General features: G+C 39.5%; 1 protein-coding gene across 1 annotated transcript in view; it reads right to left on the bottom strand.

Moving 5' to 3' along the window:
• SNAP25 (synaptosomal-associated protein, 25kDa) overlaps positions 1-19863 on the bottom strand; it is an 83821-nt gene that overhangs the window by 11801 nt on the left and 52157 nt on the right. The window contains exons 3-5 of the mRNA XM_010834219.1: positions 18790-18831; positions 11890-11938; positions 1407-1524 (exon numbers count right to left, since the gene is read on the bottom strand). Of these exons, the coding sequence (XP_010832521.1) occupies positions 1407-1524; positions 11890-11938; positions 18790-18831 (209 nt within the window). The remainder of the gene's footprint in view (positions 1-1406; positions 1525-11889; positions 11939-18789; positions 18832-19863) is intronic.

The raw sequence follows: 19863 nt of genomic DNA on the forward strand, positions 1-19863 counted from the left end.
AGATCATTCTTAAAAAAAAAAAAAAAACACTTAAATTTATTTGTAAATTGAGCCCCTCCCCTCCTAAACAGGAAGTGGGATATTTTAAATCAGCCTCAAAGTTTAAAGGATGTGAATGGTCATATAATCAGCTAGAAATGACATCGATTTCTATTCTAAAAGCTAGGATCAGGAGAGCTTTTAGAAAAAGGCTTCTGTTCAAAGGGAAGTAGGAGGGGTGAGGGGAATCGGGTAATGGGTTTAATTTTCCAAATGCATGTTGGACAATCCGCTCATGCATTTTTTTTTTTTTTCCACTGCTAGTCAAATAAGACTACCTTCCAGAACACGAATTTTCAGGTTCCTTCTGTTGCAAACCTTTATAACCACATGTCACATTTCTGCTACATTCCAAAAAAGCGTTGCAGAACCTTAACAGTTGAATGTTTTGTGATGTTGTGCATGCAAAATCTACACATTTCAACATTTCAGCCAGTGTACGGGAGATCTTCCAAAAGGAAGAATTGGAGAGGGATGGGTCCAATTTGCTAAGGCGTGAGCACTTCTTGCTGAAGGACTCTTTGCCTCTGCGTTGGGTGCAGCTGCGGCATCTATGTTCTAACCGCTGACCAGATTTGGTAACTGGTGGGCAGTTGAAAGGGTGAATCTCTGTCTTACTCTCTAACTTATGGAATGCTTGTTTGGGCCAAATTACCTGTTACTTTTGCTTCTGAAAAATCAAACCTTGATACATATGTGTATCTCAACTTCCAAACTTACCCCCAGTCTTTTCTAAATCTGCAATTTTGGTTTTTGGGATTTAGAGAACATAAAATTCCCTGGGTGGTGCCTCTTTCTTGAGGTTAGTCTCTGTCTTGAGGTACACTTTCTGGAAAATGTTGAAACGTTCATCAATAAAAGTTGCTGACAGTGAAGCTTTCACTGTAGTATGCCTGATTTTTAATGCATCAACAGTTTACTCCCACTAATATCATCTATGCTATGAGATGAATGCATTAGAGACGGTATTGATCTGTTCTGCATGCCACATACTCATCCTGCCTTTGCACCCAGCAGGAATGAGCTTGTCAAGGCTTGGAGATGGGCCTTGGGAAATCAAAGCTTCAGGCAGGCAGGCAGCACCTACTTGTTACAGGGACACACACAAAGCCCGCAGAATTTTCCTAGATCCGTCAAATTCTTTTCTGCTTCTTTCATGTCCTTATTGATTTGGTCCATCCCTTCCTCAATGCGTTCCAGTTGTTCTGATTAAACACAAGTATTTTATCCCCACAGAATGAAGCGGATGGAAAAGGACAAAGAAAAAAAAGACAAAACTTCAGACATTCACTTTGACATTAAAAAAAAAAAAAAAAGAAAGAAAGAAAACTGGACGCCACAGATTAGAGCTGGTACCCAGTACCTACTTGTTACAAGGACATATGAAAAGGCCACAGCATTTCCCTAAATCTTTTAAATTTTTCTCAGCTTCCTTCATGTCTTGGTTGATATGGTTCATGCCTTCTTCAACACGATCGAGTTGTTCTGGTTAGGACAAAGGGATGACAGTGTGGAATGAATTTTTTGGGGGTTTTCAACAGAACATGAGAAATGAAACGGAATTTGAAAAAGAGGGAGAGCTATTACAATGCATTGTCTGAGGAGATGCATTGCTAGAATCGGCTGTCGAAGCCCTATGCAGCCAGGGATGGAAGAAAATGAAAAGTGATGCTCATATAGTTTACAGTTCAGACATGATGGGGTGGGGTAGGTAAGCCTGCTTGATTCTGAATATCCAGGAAAACAGCACAGTGTATTCACTTACTCAGACACCAGTGAAACCCAAGAGAAAGAAAATAGGGTGTTAGTTTATGTTTTAGGCATTCAAATGCAATGGTACTAGAGAAAGTGTCTGCTTCAACTTTAAAACACCTCTTTCTTTTGGTTTTTAGCATCCCCAACCAGCTAAGGATAGAAAATAATCCACTTTCTCCTTTGGGAAAAATAACAACTATAGTGATAATTAGCAGTAGGTACCATATCTTTTTTTCCCCCTAGGAATGGCTGTCTAGCCAAAGGCAGGCCATAGGCAGTTTTTGGTTTTTAATATTCAATTCATAGAAGCTGTAAGAAAAGCAATATCAGCACAGCAACATTACAGGTACTGGACCATTAAATTCCTGGAGAAAGGCAATGGACTGGAACATGAAACAGTACTAAGTCATCACTGCCAGGAAAGCTGACCTTAGACAGTATCTTAAGACATAGACTGATGGCCATAAAAACAAATCATACTTCTAGGTTGCCAGGGTTACACTCATCAACTTGATTAATTTTTCAAAAGTGGTGTCATTAAACTGAGTAAACTATAAGTTCCATGAAGTGATTTTTAAAACAGCTTTTATGACTTTTCAGCTTTTCAGGTAGCTCAGTGGCAAAGAATCTGCCTGCCGTTGCAGGAGATGAGGGTTCTATCTCTCGGTCGGGAAGATCCCTGGAGAAGGAAATGGCAACCCACTCCAGTATTCTTGCCTGAAAAATCCCATGGACAGAGGAGCCTGGTGGGCTATAGTACATGGGGTCACAAAGAGTCACACACGGCATAGCGACTGAGCACATAAGACCATTAAGGCAGCAGTGGGATGTCCTGGCCGGCTATTTACAAAACCTTCACACTTCAATTCCTCTTTTCAACTGTATTTTCATGCATGCATGCCTATACCTCTGGGAAGAAAGACATGATTAGAATAAAACTGGTATAAAAAAACTTCCCTGTATAAAAGGGCATAAATAATTACTTAAAAACAATTTCACATTAAATTGTCATTCCAAACTGGAGAGACTGCTTGTCCATTTGGAAAATAAGAAGCTATTGTGTTGTCTTTTGTGGGGCTAAGGAACAGAATTCAGCTTATTAGGAATCTGCTGTCTCTGCTCTGCTTTTCAAGAGACAGGGGAAAACAGAATGTTTATCTAGTATGTGATAGCCACAGGAAATAACAGTGTAGTGCTGGCAAACTTTGCTGAATAAATATAGGTATAGTCATATCTTTAAGAAAATTCTTGAAGGGGCTAAAAAAATGGATGGCTGACAACTCTTTACATTCCAGAGAATTCAGTACTTTTCCAAACACTTCATTTCAGTTTCCTTAGGGAATGCAATAAATTAGTCTATAGATCAAAATAACTATCAAATGAGAGATTGGTTTGGGGAAGTGGAGCCCAGTATCTTCAAAACAAGAAGCACATTAAGAACAGACAGAATAGGGATGACAACCCCATTTGAGGAACTGCTAAGGGCTTCCTGGAGAGCTGATCTGAGGTGGGATTGAAGCACATATCTGGGTTCAGTTCAGTTCAGCCACTCAGTGGTGTCTGACTCTTTGTGACCCCATGGACTGCAGTATGCCAGGCTTCCCTGTTCATCACCAGGTTCCGGAGCTTACCCAAACTTATGTCCATACATTCGGTGATGCCATCCAACCATCTCATCCTCTGTTGTCCCCTTTTCCTCCTGCCTTCAATCTTTCCCAGCATCAGGGTCTTTTCAAATGAGTCAGTTCTTTGCATCAGGTGGCCAAAGTACTGGAGTTTCAGCTTCAGCATCAGTCCTTCCAATGAATATTCAGGACTGATTTCCTTTAGGAGGGACTGGTTGGATCTCCTTGCAGTCCGAGGGACCCTTAAGAGTCTTCTCCAACACCACAGTTCAAAAGCATCAATTCTTCGGCGCTCAAATTTCGTTATAGTCCAACTTTCACATCCATACATGACTACTGGAAAAACCATAGCTTTGACTAGACGGACCTTTGTCAGCAAAGTAATGTCTCTGCTTTTTAATATGCTGTGTAGGTTGGTCATAGCTTTTCTTCCAAGAGAAAGCATCTTTTAATTTCATGGCTGCAGTCACCATCTGCAGTGATTTTGCAGCCTCCCAAAATAAAGTCTGTCACTGTTTCCATTCTTTCCCCATCTATTTGCCATGAAGTGATGGGATTGGATGCCATGATCTTCATTTTTTGAATGTTGAATTTTAAGCCAACTTTTGCACTCTCCTCTTTCAATTTCATCAAAAGGCTCTTTAGCTCTTCTTTGCTTTCTGCCATAAGGGTGGTGTCATCTGTGTATCTGAGGTTATTGATATTTCTCCAGGCAATTTTGATTCCAGGTTGTGCTTGATCCAGCCAGGCATTTTGCATGATGTACTCTGCATATAAGTTGAATAAGCAGGGTGGCAATATACAGCCTTGATGTACTCCTTTCCTAATTTGGAACCAGTCTGTTGTTCCTGTCCAGTTTAACTGTTGCTTCTTGACCTGCATACAGATTTCTCAGAGGGAAGGTCAGGTGGTTCAGTATTCCCATCTCTTTCAGAATTTTCCACAGTTTGTTGTGATCCACACAGTCAAAGGCTTTGGCATAGTTAATAAAGCAGAAGTAGATGTTTTTCTGGAAGTCTTTTGCTTTTTTGATGGTTCAGCGGATGCTGGCCATCTGATCTCTAGTTCCTCTGCTTTTTCTAAATCCAGCTTGCACATCTGGAAGTTCATGGTTCACATACTGCTGAAGCCTGGCTTGGAGAATTTTGAGCATTACTTTGCTAGCGTGTGAGATGAGTGCAATTGTGCAGTAGTTTGAGCATTCTTTGGCACTGACTTTCTTTGGGATTTTGGAATGAAAGCTGACCTTGTCTAGTCCTGTGGCCACTGCTGAGTTTTCCAGATTTGCTGGCATACTGAGTGCAGCACTTTCACAGCATCATCTTTAGGATCTGAAATAGCTCAGCTGGAATTCCATTACCTCCACTAGCTTTGTTATAGTGATGGTTCCTAAGGCCCACTTGACTTCGCACTCCAGGATGTCTGGCTCAAGGTGAGTGATCACACCTTCGTGGTCATCTGGGTCATGAAGATCTTTTTTGTACAGTTCTTGTGTGTATTCTTGCCACCTCTTCTTAATTTCTTCTGCTTCTGTTAGGTCCCTACCATTTCTGTCCTTTATTGAGCCCATCTTTGCATGAAATGTTCCCTTTGTCTCTCTAATTTTCTTGAAGAGAGCTTTAGTCTTTCCCATTCTATTGTTTTCCTCTATTTCTTTGCATTGATCACTGAGGAAGGTCTTCTTATCTCTCCTTGCTATTCTTTGAAACTCTGCATTCAAATGGGTATATCTTTCCTTTTCTCATTTGCTTTTTGCTTCTGTCCTTTTCTCAACTATTTGTAAGGTCTCCTCACAGACATTTTGCCTTTTTGAATTTCTTTTTCTTGGGGATGGTCTTGATCACTGCCTCTTGTACAGTATCATGAACCTCCGTCCATGTTCTTCAGGCACTTTGTCTCTCAGATCTAATCCCTTGAATCTATTTGTCACTTCCACTGTATAATTGTAAATGATTTGATTTAGGTCATACCTGAATGGTAGGGAAAACCATTGTTTTCCCTACTTTCTTCAATTTAAGTCCGAATTTGGCAATAAGGAGTTCATAATCTGAGCCACAGTCAGCTTCCAGTCTTGTTTTTGCTGACTGTATAGAGCTTCTCCATCTTTGGCTGCAAAGAATATAATCAATCTGATTTCGGTGTTGACCATCTGGTGATGTCCATGTGTAGAGTCTTCTCTTGTGTTGTTGGAAGAAGGTGTTCGCTATGACCAGTGTGTTCTCTTGGGAAAAGTCTGTTAGCCTTTGCCCTGCTTTGTTTTGTACTGCAAGGTCAAATTTGCCTGTTACTCCAGCTATCTCTTGACTTCCTACTTTTGCATTCTAGGCACATATAATGAAAAGGACATCTTTTTTGGGTGTTAGCTGTAGAAGGTCTTGTAGGTCTTCATAGAACCATTCAACTTCAGTTTCTTCAGCATTACTGGTAGAGGCACAGACTTGGATTACCGTGATATTGAATGGTTTGCCTTGGAAATGAACAGAGATCATTTTGTCATTTTTGAGATTGCATTCAAGTACAGTATTTCAGACTCTTTTGTTGACCATGATGGCGACTCCATTTCTTCTAAGGTATTCCTGCCTGCAGTAGTAGATATAATGGTCATCTGAGTTAAATTCACTCATTCCAGTCCATTTTAGTTGGCTGATTCCTAGAATGTAGACATTCACTCTTGCCATCTCCTGTTTGACCACTTCTAATTTCCCTTGATTCATAGACCTAACATTCCAGGTTCCTATGCAATATTGCTCTTTACAGCATTGGAATTTACTTCCATCACCAGTCCCATCCACAGTTGGTATTGCTTTTGCTTTGACTCCATCTCTTCATTCTTTCTGGAGTTATTTCTCCACTGTAGCGTATTAGGCACCTACCAACCTGGGGAGTTCATCTTTCAGTGTCCTATCTTTCTGCCTTTTCATACTGTTCACGGGGCTCTCAAGGCAGGACTATGGGGTGGTGTGCCACTCCCTCCCCCCGTGGACCACGTTTCGTCAGACCTCTCCACCATTCTCCATCTGTCTTGGGTGGCCCCACTCGGCATGGCTCATTACCACCTGCAGGTGTCTGGGGGAAGATGAAAGTGGTTCCTGCAGTAAGATTTTGCCTCCTAGAATTATGAAAGTAAAGGTTTCTTTTGATGTGTTCACTGTGGGTGGCATTGATTGTAAAGAATGATTTGAAATACTTGTTTCTACATTGCTTCAAAAATCTGAAGCCTCTCAAGTTCATTTGAGTGATCTTGCCTGAATCTTAGTTGCTCTCGTTGAACTTGTGAGAGACTAGCAGAGCACCCCTCCTCTGGGGGCGCTCCACCTCCACCAGCCTTCTGGCTTGCTCTGGAGCCCCACATTCTCCCCACTGGTCAGGACAAGGTTCCTGAAAGTCTGCCCTTATCAGAGAGGAGCCGAAATGGCCCAGCAGAGTGCTTGAAACCAAGAGGACTGTGGGCAGGTAGGCCCATATTCCCCTATCTGGGTAGAGAGGGCAAATATGCTGGGCTCGACCAATAAGCTGACACATGCACAGGTTATGGCATGCGGACATACATTCAGGTGTTTGCCCTTCCTGAGGAATTTCTCAAGTTAGTATTTTCAGCAAAATATAGGAGCCCCACTCACTGTGTCTGCAGGGATTAGAAAATAACATAAATAAAAGCAAATTGGTACACAAGTGTTAGATTTCTGAACCAGAGAATCCAAATGAAAACATACAAACAGGCAGAGTCAAATCCCTATTTCTGAGAGTGGGCTTCTGCCATGGGTTGCAGCTTGTACAGCAAAGATCATAGCAAAGTAGAATTCTGGAACTCTTTCAGAACAGTTGATTCTGAAAACTATTTTATATTTTCCAATATTGGCTGAATGTATCATTATACACAATGTAAGTCAAATCCTGAAAAAACATCATGGAACAATTTTGTCACAGATATTCTAATGATAACATTCTTTCCTTTTTCTTGTCCCCTCTTAGAATATGAATGTTATGAAGTCAGGGACTTTTGTCTGTTTTCTTCAGTGCCATGGCACATAGTAGGTACCCCAAATAATATCAATCTTTAGGGTGTAATTGAGTTATGTTTGCAAATATGTTTGGACTATAGGGACTTCACAGCACTTCAATGATTTCTGTGAAGATATTTCTCAGGAAATGCTTGAAAGCAATCAATATCCTCATTCCATTCTGACATGGACAACAACATCTGAGAGACTGATGCAATGCAGTATTCAGGCTGGACTGCTCCTTACTTCCCTAAACTTACTTTCTGACTGTTCTCTGTTTACTCTTGGAGACTGGGAGGGAAATAACGTTTTGGACTGGGGAGGTGTTCCAGTACATCACAGTATATGTTGGGGCAAGAAATTGTTCTTTCTTATTTCTGCCATGATATTTGGATGACTGGTTATTTGTGATGGACCCACCAATGGCAGGATGCTTAGGGATCTAAGTTTAGATATCATTTCTACTAATAGCTCAGTTGGTAATGAATCCACCTGCAATGCAGGAGACCCTGGTTTGATTCCTGGGTCGGGAAGACCTGCTGGAGAAGGGATAAACTACCCATTGCAGTATTCTTGGGCTTTCCTTGTGGCTCACCTGGTGAAGGATCCACCTGCAATGAGGTAGACCTAGGTTCCATCCCTGGGTTGGGAAGATCCCCTGGGGAGGGAAAGGCTATCCACTCCAGTATTCTGGCCTGGAGAACTCCATGGACTGTATAGTCCATGGGGTCACAAAGAATCAGACATGACTGAGTGACTTTTACTTTCTATTAATATTACTTAAGTAAAGCAGCATGGGGCCATTAGAATCCTCAATCTAATAAGAAAAAAAATAGAAGAATAGCAAGACCCAATGTATAAGCCTTCATGAGTGTATCCAGTTACACATGCTGAGTATATGATTTTAATTTTCCTGTGCACTGATGAACATATGGTAATTAATTTAAATAAATTTAAATAGTCACTTGACTAGTGGCTACCATATAGGACAATAGCAGCTTTAGTCATTCATAAGAGAGATTGGTGAGGGGACTTTAACAAGAGGGATGTTTTCACAAATGCTCTCTTGTAGGGCCATGAACCATTTAGAAATGTTGGCAGACCCTCTGGATGATGGTTTACTGTGCCTTTACTCTGCCAGGCAGTGGCCAAAGATTTCACTGTCTAGTTTGGAGTTTTTCCCATTGGATTTTCCCAAGAGCCACATTTTCAGCATCTAAACAAACATATAACCCAGTAAAAACCAACAAAGGGGACAAGAGATATGGAAGTGAAAGTTTAAATCATCCCACATTAGAGGTAAGGGTATATCGGGGGATTTCTTTCGTAGAACAGAAAAATCCCAGGATGCAGTACATTTCCAGGGCCAGCTGTCATGCTCAGTGTTCCATGGCCTCCTGATACCTGAGTATAAAACAAGAATCCCATAAGGAATTTCTGAGTTCAAGCATTTAGCAGGGCAACCTGGAATGGCTCTTTAGGAGGATGATTGTTTCTTGAGACTTCTGTGCAGCTGAAGGGTAGAAGCAGTCAACACTTTCGGTGTTCAGGCAAAGATAAAATTAGTAGAGCATAAATTGGAGAGAAATTTTAAAGCAGTTACTGATCTAAACAACTAAACACAGCATATACAGCATTCAAATGCATTTATAATGGCAGAGAAGATAGTTGTTGACTCATTTAAAAAGATCCTAATCTCTTCTTACAGTATAAATGGAACATATACCACTTAAGATCAGGCAGAAGCCACCTACTTTTGAAGGTTTACAGTTGTGTGTTTCTCTTCAATATCAATTATCCATCATGCATCTGGTAAAACCCACGTTATCCTAGGAAATATGTTCAGCCGAGAATTTAGCTGTGTGGCCATAACTGAAATGTCTTAGCGGAGAACATGAACTGTCTTGCAGGGAATATCTGCACTCTTGGTTTGTTTCTCTGAGAATAATATAAAGATATTCTTGGGACTCACTTATGTTTAAGAATAATTTATTTTTGCATTTGTTTGGAGATTTTGGCAAATTTTGTCTCGATTTTCTTCATCAAAGTACAATGTAATTTGCAACTCAATATATTACTTTTTTTTAACTTCAGATTTTATGTATTATTTTTCATGTCTTTATGTCAAAGCTTTATAGTTAGGGGTAAAATGGCATTATCCTTTTTTTCTATTGCAATGCTTCTTTTCTAGCCCTTTCATATGCAAATCATTAACTAAAGAGAGTTAATAAGGTAGAACTCTATATTTCTTTTTGAGTGTATATGTATCAATTTAGCACTGGAAATGAAGTACCACTCTTCTATATGGGCACATGTTGCCTAATTAAATACAATTTTTAAAAAACGCAATGACAGTGCATCCTGAATTTCAAAGTCTGGGACGTTGTTATACAGATCAAGTCAGCAAGTCTTAAAATTTATAGCAAATTCATTTGAGGAATTCTGAAGACTGCTATAGTTATTGTAATCCCTTCAAAATACAACTCTACTAGACTTAATTATTTTTGTATTAATTTTGCAATTTATATTTTTTTAAATGAGAGGGCAAGTGTTGGGATTGATGTTCATTTTTTTTTTTAAAAGAACTTTTCCCTCGATTTTAAAAAACTGGTTAGTTAGCGTATGTTTATTGAAAAATTTTAATACAAATAAATAATATAGAAACAAATGTCTTTACTGACAGCCATGAGGGTATACTCAGATCTCCTTCCAAGAGGGCCTCTTTAGTTAGTTGACACCTCCAGCTGTCGCACGTCTATGATCTCCCATATTTACATGGAGGCCACGCCCACTCTGGGATGCTCCTAGCCAATGACTGAGCATGACTTACTAGCCTGGAGGCAATCCTGCCCAGCATGGTGTTGCCCCGCTAGGTAGTCTTTGCTCCTGGGCAAAGTCATCAGTCTGGCTGAGACTTTCTCAGAGCAGCATTGCAGTATGAGATTCCTACCCAAGCCTCCATCCACCCTCTCCCCTCTCAAAAGTGTCAGGCCCACATCACAAAAGGCTCTCCCTGCCTACTCCTGCTTGTCTCCTCTTCACCAATGTATTTCTAATTGATTCCTAGCAGTTGTTTCTCAGAGGACCCCTAAGAGTAGTTCAGTCCCTCGCAGTCCCTGCCCCAACTCCTCAGAGGTCAGTAAATAAAGATTTATATTATATATTGCAATGGTTGCAGACACTTTATGCAGAATTTCTTTTATGGCCATACCATAATTAATGTGGTTGGCCTCTTCATTGCCGGACACTTAGGTTGTATCCAGTTTTGCAGTATTATAGGTAAGGCATGTATATTTTTCTTCACAGATTTGTCAATGAATATCTGCAGCATCTAATTCTAGGAGTGAAATATCTTGGTTGAAAGATGGGCGCACATCAAAATGTGTGTATATTATCAAATTACTCTTAAATGTTTGTATCAATCAACAATGCCCACATGTAGATTGAGGGTTTCTGTTTTCCTGGCATATTCACAGTATTGATTATTATCAGTTAAAAAAAGTCGTGCCGTCGGCTAAAGAGTGGCATCTTATTACTGTCGTTGGGTAAAGCATAGTTTCATTAGTCTACATGTAAGCTGATGATTTACATATTAAGGCAATTTTCCTCTCAATTTCAGATTTATTCCTGGAGTTTGTTTATGATGTTCCATGTTTTAAATAAATGTTACCTTTTTATCTTTGACATTTAAAAATTTCTCATGATTGCTGAGAATTTTCTAATGCTGACATTAAATACAAATAAAGAGAAAATATTTCTGCCAAATCTGTTTGTTATGATAAGAATTTAGAATGGAATCAGGCAACTAACTTCTAGCTAGAATTAAAGCATCACTGAATGACTAGACAAATAAGTCAAAGGGAAATATGTTAGTACTCCCTTCTAGATTCCACCGTAAACTATAAAGATGCTATACTAAATAGCTGGTACTCTGATTTTCACTGCCTCTATTTTTATAATTAAATGAAAAAGTTAAAATATTTTAAGTGGTTCAATTTTCCATTTTCCAATGATTTCCCTCAGTTTATGGCCTGTTAAAAAAGCTTCTAGTTATTTAAGGAACTCTCATAATGACTTATAAATCAAAACGGCCAGTCTCATTCTATCTAGGAATTATTAGAAGAACACCAAATTGATGGGAAAGATTGGGGCTAAGGGGGAGAATCCCCAAACTGTCCAAAATATTATCATTTAAAAAATCCAAACAAATGACTGTTGCCTTCAAAATTCTTTTACCCCAACACATATAACAGAGAGTGTAGTACCATTTATTCAACCATGAAGACATTTCTATACATACACCAATTTCTTTAAAAGAAAAAGGAACAAAAAAGTAAGATGAAAACTAGAACTCTTACACTTCTATATGTGCGTAACACATGCAATGACCACCTGTGGGTGCACAAATCATTTTTAAATGCATTTTATTCAGAGGAGGAATTGTTCTTACTGAAGAAATCTGAACTTACCTCCTTGTTCATCCAACATAACCAAAGTCCTGATACCAGCATCTTTACTCTACATTCCAATAATGTAGCAAAGTGGAAAAAGAGTTAGAGAGAGAGAAAAGAGAGAAAGAGAAATCAGTAAGGGGACAATTAGCCCTAGAAATGGAAAATGCAGAAGGATCAAAGGAAAAAGAGGAAGGAAATATGGTGAAGAATATTAGGGGCTGGGGAGGGACTCAGAGGAGCGGGTCATTTATGGACCTGATCATTCAGTGATTCTCTGATAGAAGAGGGCGATACAGCTCAGTCTCCAAGGGGTAGAACTGGGGTTGGGGCTTGACATGGACTTGGAATATACACATATAATATCATACTGTAATTCTATATCTGGAAAATAAAAATGCCTATCATTTTGGTAACACCAACCACAGAAAGAAAATCTTTCAAAATCTTTGAGACTAAAACTTCTCTGGCTTGATATATCAGAAAGTTTCCATCAGTGAATTGGGGAAGGGTGGTCCACTGGGAAGATGTGTGTGGAATCTTGTGTGGGAGGTGGGGTGAGATTTTTAGGGTTATCAAAAGAGATGATTGCATCACAAAGGTTGAGAAATACCGCTCAAAAGGAAATTCAATCTTCCATTTATTTTTCTCTATGGAGAGGTTTTCTGCAAGATTTAGAAAAGGGATTGAAAGATGAAGATAAGGGCTTTTGCTAATGAAATCTAAAATTCTGCACAACAATATAGTGTGAGAAAATAATTCATCCACAAGTTTTACTGCAGATTTTCAGGTCAGGAGAAGTCTATAAAAGGCACCCACACCTCACTCGTTATGATCTCAATATGTCCAACAGCCCTGAACTATTTGGTGGAGGGAAGTGGGAGTTGGTGATGGGTGGGAAAAGGAGCAGAGATATTTGTATTGCTCATACTTAGGAATCATCATTCCCAGGAATCCTAACTAGTTAAGTAAAGACCTTCCATTTCATAGGGTGACTGTTGATAGGTATTAAATGGTACTGCTTAAAGTTTGGATTAATTGGTTTTCCAAGGAACACTCATGGCAGCCCTGAGAATAAATTCTAAAACAACACATCTCTCATGGCTCCTTTTATTTTCTACTGGCTTACAGTAAACTAGGAGAGAGAGAGAGATGTTACTGGAGGTCAACAGAAGGTTTGGGTTGTTGTTGTTTGAACAGTTCTTCAATGATTCAATTCCAATAGGGCTTCAAAAAATTTAAACAATGAAAATTATTTCTGTGAGCTTTTATAAACTCACTGTTTCAGAAAATGTGTGCAGTTAACTTTCCCAGACAGAAAAGTATTTTGCTTTAAAAAAAAAAAAAAAATTGAATGAAAGATTCTTTAAAGTGCTGTATAATTTTCACAAGGTTCACATGCCTGATTTCATATATCTCATAATAGCCCCTTTCCCCCATCCCTATATGGCCCCTTCCTTTTTCTCACTGGCAACCACTAGTTTGTTCTCTATATCTGTGAGTCTGCTTCTTTTTTGTTCTAGTCACTAGTCTTTTGTGTTTTTTAGATCCCACATAAAAGTGATATACAGTATTTGTCTTTCTCTGTCTTATTTCACTTAGCATAATACCCTCCAAGTCCATCCATGTTGATGCAAATGGCAAAATGTCATTCTTTTTTATGACGAATAGTATTCCATTGTGTATATATACACCATAGCTTCTTTATCCATTTATCTGTTGAGGGACACTTACGTCATTTCCATACCTTGGCAACTGTAAATAATGCTGCTATGAACACTGGGGTGCATGTATCTTTCTGAACTAGTGTTTGAACACATTTTGATAAACTTTAGCTGCCAATTCAGGATATAGTTTTGAAAGTGATGGCTCAGCGTGACTTCAAGAGTCATTGACAGCACAGATTCTGAAGCCAGGCTCTGCCCTGGAATCCTGGTGATTTTCTTTCCTGGCTATGGGTCCTTGGCCAAGGGTCTTAAGTGTTCTGGGCCTCAGTTCCCTCATTTGTAATACCGTGATCATAACAGTTCATATCTCACTGAGTTGTTACTTGAGTTCAAGTTGTTACTTGAATTCACTGTTCTAGCACAGTGCTAGAACACTGCCTGGCCTACAGTTAGCATTACAATCGGGTTACTAAAATAAACACCTTCACAAACTGCATCTATAGCAGGATATCTGGGCAAACAAAAATATCATTACCAACTACAGTAAGAAGCTTCTAGATCACTGCTTCTCAAACTTTGATGTCCATGTGAATCCCCTGCATAGGAAACATCTTGTTAAAATATAGATCCTGATTCAGTACGACTGCGATAGAGCCAAAGATTTTGCATCTTGAACAAGATCATCAGTGCTGGCTGGTGTAAGGATGTATACTAGCAGCAAGATTCTAGACCCCAGAAGCTACTTCAAAACGTTGTTCTTCAGTGTGCTATAAATGGAAATTCATCTACACTAGCCTGAACTTTAACAGGGGTTTTCCTTGTAACTCAGATGGTAAAGAATCTGCCTGCAGTGCAGGAGACCTGGGTTCAGTTCCTGGGTTGGGAAGATCCCTTGGAGAAGGAAATGGCAACCCATTCCAGTTCTCTTGGCTGGAGAATCCCATGGACAGAGGAGCCTCATGGACTACTTTAATTTCTATGCCCCTTTTCTGAAAATTTTAGCCATTGCGTATGAGAAGAAATTTTAAGAAGCAGATGGCTCATTCAGACATACAGATGTGATAATGCAAGTTCTGGTGAGGACAGAGTCATCTTAGGGAGTATCTTCTTTTGTGAGGACTCAACTCAAGGTCATGTATGAGATCTCTGTTCCATTCTATTGGGGACAGAGGATGGGCAACAGATGAATGATTTCAGTTTAGTCAACCCAGCTCTCAGCTGTTGACCCTTTTTGCTCTACTCATTTATTTTATATGAAGCCCTGCAAGTATAATTTCCTCTTTGTTCAATTTGGCGCTCAATATTTCACTGTTGAAATGATTCACTGAACAATCCAGATATGCCTCAATTTGGGAGAACAGAAGCAGTGAGCACAGATCAGAAAGTCAGGAATACTGGATCGTGTTAGCTCAGCCAGCAACTGAGATTGAGGAATAGTCACTTGACCTTTCTAGATGCTTCCCCATGTTTTTCTTTAAAAAAAAATTAACTTATTTTAATTGGAGGGTAATTACTTTATTGTGGTGGTTTTTGCCATGCATCGACATGAGTCAGCCACCGGTGCACATGTGTCTCTGCATCCTGAAGTTCCCTCCCACCTCTCTCCCCATCCCATCCCTCTGGGTTGTCCCAGAGCACGGGCTTTGAGTGCCCTGCTTCATGCATCGAACTTGCACTGGTGTAGATGCTTCCCCATGTTTCAGACAAAGACAGAGATGCTAAATAAAACTGGGAAGTCCCTAGGTTGGTTTATTCACTAAATGGTTATTAAGCTTCTACTCTTCCCCTGGAACTAAGGTAAGGGCCAGACAAATACATGGCTGAGAAGACGAGTGTTATGTTTTAATAGCAAGGAGGGAGAGGAGGTGGTTCTATATTTGTCTTAGTTCAATTCTTGGTTCCTGTTTGAGATTCCTGGGAAACCTGTCTACCTAATAACAGGGGGAATTGGAGATGTCAGGGACTTTTTTTTTCATTTCTTTTTATTTACCTTTTATTTCTCTGTCTTATTTTTTTTCTTGCTGATGAACTAAGACAATGTTTATAGAACATTTTAAAGTCTTTATTTTGTCGTCCTGAAATGCTTTCTCCAAAGTCCAATACACCTGAGCTAAAACTAGGCCAGTCCGGGTACTCTCTCAACTGCTAGAGTTCCAAAACACCCTCCCGTCTGTCTACCTGAAAACAATTGTGCAGCCTGATCTCCCCTTTGGTAGAAAATATGGCATAATAAAGACATAGCTTTAGAATACTTACTTTCTTCTTGTGGCCAATATGTTTCAAAAGATAAGTTGGAATGAAAAGATGCTAAAACACCCATCAACATTGGGGAGCCCTCAGTAACCACCATGGCATGAAGCTCTTTGTGGGGCTTTAGGATCAGCCTGCCCTACAGCAGCTTGGCTTTTCCTGGTTTAGCTTCATGGCCCAAGGCATTAACGTGTAGACACCGTTTCCTGCAGTTAGTATTATGACTCTTCCTTTAGAAATCACTGTCCTCTCCTTTGTGCTCCTAAGAGGGGGAGTCTTGACTTTGGAGAACTATTTTCGTAAGTTTTCCTGCATGATATCCATTTTTATCTTCCACCCCCAGAATCAGGCATTCCGTAAATACTTGTTGAAATGCATCCATCAAAACAGCCAGTTCTCAACTCTCCCTAAAAACCAAGTGCTATGTGATTTCCAATCTTTTTAAGTGTATATGGTATTCAGCTTTTCTGAACTTTCTCCACTGACCGTGTGACTTTACATTGTCCTTGATAGGCTCACGGTAGCTTCTACTAAAAACTAAGCCTCCATGCTTCCACTCTGTTATACCCTGCAGTCCACGAGGGATGGCACAAAGTCCTATATTGCACTGAAAGTGGAACTGTTTACCTTAGGGAGACTTCACAAGCTGAGTAACCTTTCCTGTCTTTAAGACTGAATTTCAGTAAGCATTCAGCTCAATTCAAATTATACGGCACTGATGTACTTTGGGATCATGGGCAAGATCCTAGTACTTCAATGCTCGAATTTTCCTAATGATTTCTGCCCTTGATGAATATTTAATACCGATTCTCTTTAAAGAGAATTTCCTTCTTGATTCAAAAGCAGAATATCATCTGACTAGTCAATGCCCTAGACATAAGAGGCATCCGACCATCAATATAAAATAACCCAGGAGGATATAAGAGCAATCAATCTAGTCTCATTATGCCTTGCTCATAACTTCCTAAGGATCGAAAGTCTAATAGCCTCCTCTCTCTCATTAGAGGTAGGAAACAGCATCCATATGCTTCATCCCCTGATCTAAGATGCAACTTTATGCTTGGCAGAAACACTTAGGAGAAACAAAAATGTATAATTTGAGAATCCTACTTCAATCAGTAGAGATTTTGAGATGTTTTCCTCCAGAATAAATTAGAGAATTAGAGCAGATGCTTCTTTTCCAAGACTGGCCAACACTGCCTGCAATTTAAGAAGACACACAAAAGAGAAGTGTGCACAGCCCAAAGGCTCAGGTGGGGAGGGGCGGGGGGAAAGGTGCGTTGGATACGTTTCTCTATCACTTGTCATGTTCTAGGCAGTGTTTCAACATTGCACAGGAGGGCAAACTGGTGATAGTTTCTGTAGATTAGAAATTTGCTTCACACGTGCATACACACAAGTTAAATATGAGCTTGGAGGCCACAGTTGAAGGTCATACAGATGTATCATTATATATCAAGATAATGACATCAGCTAACTTCCAAGCTCCCTGCCTTCCAGTCACCGTGATAGCTCACGTGGGGACGTTACTCAGATTTATTCCTTTCACTTGTTCTCATGACAGGTTGAGGGGCAACACGTTTATTCGGAAAGCCCTGCCAGCACTCTTAGATTTAGTATATCTGTGCTTCCTTCTTGGTCCTCAAGTATTTCCGCATGAATGGTGTCCCCAGCATGGAGCAAAGAAAACATTTCTCTTCATTAAGAGAGCGAAGGTTGCCTCCTCGTGTGCCTGCCCAGGGCCCCTGGCTGGCCTGCCTTCCTGTGAGACCAATTTCTGTTACACTGCAGGCTCACACTATCATTTTTTCATGACAACAGATTTCGTTTAGCAGCCCACCCCCACCCTCCTGGGGGTCCTCCAAGTTCTTGGTTGTCACCTTCTCCTCCCCTTCCTGTGACAAGTCACGTTTAGCTTTATTTCATTCTTAGCTGAGAAGCTGAAGCTGCAGAAATAAGGGAAAATGATGGCTTCTATAGTGTGAGAGATGGCTGCCCTTTCCTTTCGCCTTATAAAATTTATCTTTTCCTCCTTTCATGTCATTGCAGAAGCAATTAACAGAAGCATGAGGCCAGTAGGCTCATTTAATCATTCTGCTAGAAAACCCCCAAGATCTCTGAAGATGATAACCACACATGAATTCATACGTTGATAAGCATTTTCAAAGCATAGCTAAAACAGCATCTCACTGAATAAAAACGATTAGACTTGTTTTATTCAGTTAAGATAAATATAGCTCATCCCATTCTTTTTCCACTTCATCTCTCCCAGTGGACAAGTTCAATTAATCTATTTATTCTTCCTGGTTGACTGCTGCTCTCCCAAATTGGAATAAGTGGAGTTTATTGCAAATGCCCTTTTGATTCCATTATTGCTATCTGCCCTATTTTACCCATTTAAAAATAGTCAAGGATTCATTAACCATGCCTTGCAAATGAATGTTCAGTCCAGAGTCAGGAATGAAAAAAGAGCTATATTCACATGACTAGACTTAATGCTTCCTTTTATTAAGGAATTTTCCTATTATTTCACAAATTTTAGTTCCTGACTCTAAATCTAACAATTTTTAAAAATATGATGCCTCTATGGAGACATATTTTTAAAAGTCATACATGTGGCTAAAGTCAGAACAGAAAGCCAAGATTAGATGCAATTTAGAGGCATCCAAATCAGTACAAATGAGGATTTTTATGTGGACAATTCTTTTGTATATTAAAAAAACATCACTCTGATACATTTTTAAGATTTCTTGGGAGCATTTATTTACTTGGAAATACCATTTTCCTCTGCTTTCCAGACTTAGCTTGGGCTGGAGGGAGAGTGAATACTTTGATGTCTACTTGGCAGCTTAAATACAGCATCTCCTTCCTTATGTGGCTTTCTGGTACCTACGTTCACACTGAAATCAAAGGGACGGTGGCCAAGGGAAAGACAAAGGGCCTAGGCAAAGAATACGTCAGCCAAAGGGAATGTTCATCTTAAAATATGGTCACTGCTTACCTCTTCAACCAGTTGAAGCATACGACGGGTGCTTTCCAGAGACTGAGACAAAAAAACATAAATATTATGAGTGCAGGATCCAGAGGTCGAGGAAAATCAGAAAACTTTCTTCACTTGGGAAACACATAGGGCCATTATCACATGTTCTTTGAAGTTTGTAACAGAAACACAATTTCAATCTCTTTCCTATCAGGCTTTCTACATAATAAGATTCCTTAAAGCAATTACATTAAAGCTGATTGTCATAAAATCAGAACCATATGAAGCTGATCTTGATATCAAAGACAAAGTAATCCGGAAAAGATAATTCTGCATGTGGAGGAGTCATGAAAAATTATCTCAAATACGCAGAGGACTAATTTTGTCCCTCTGGATGAAGAATATTGAATTTTAAAGACATTGTTTTTCATGAATTGAGATGAATCTAACATCAAGTTTCTTATAAAGCTCCTAGAAACACAATTGGAAGTTCTTATCAGTACAAATTAAGTTGTTGCCCTAGGGTGGAAAAAAAAATCAAGCGTGTTTGAAATGACTAGCCTACAGGAGACAGCTATAATTATCTCGGTTCTAAGATAAGAAAAAATGAATTCAGCACTGGTCCCTTGGGCATAGTGTGGTCACTTTTTTCTCAGTTCTTTTGAAATTATTAGAATTCAGCAATGAGTGTGATTTCTCAAAAGCTGTGCTTTTAAGTGACAAACTTATTTGGGACAAGAGTTTTTAGGAACATGAAGCATGTTCACTTTCTGGGAAGAACGGTCAGCAGGCTGCTTTTTGAAATAGAAGAGCTGTAAGCAGTGGTGTGCTGGTAAATGCCTAACAATAGGCTCACCAGAAAAAAAAAAAGTGTGTTATTTTAATGATATAAAGGATGGATATAAATGATATAAAGGATGCTATTTATATAATAGCATAAAACTTACTACTAATAATAAAATACATAATACTCTTTATTGCAAATTCCATATAGCCAATGGATTTTTACAGAAAACTTTGTTTATTTTGCTGAACTATTGTGTCCACAGCTAAGCATGAAGACAACAAGTGCAGCTCTGGTATGAACACTGGTTG

The sequence above is a fragment of the Bison bison genome, unplaced genomic scaffold (assembly GCF_000754665.1).
Source record: "Bison bison bison isolate TAMUID 2011002044 unplaced genomic scaffold, Bison_UMD1.0 scf7180017864030, whole genome shotgun sequence".
Classification (NCBI taxonomy): Eukaryota; Metazoa; Chordata; class Mammalia; order Artiodactyla; family Bovidae; genus Bison; species Bison bison.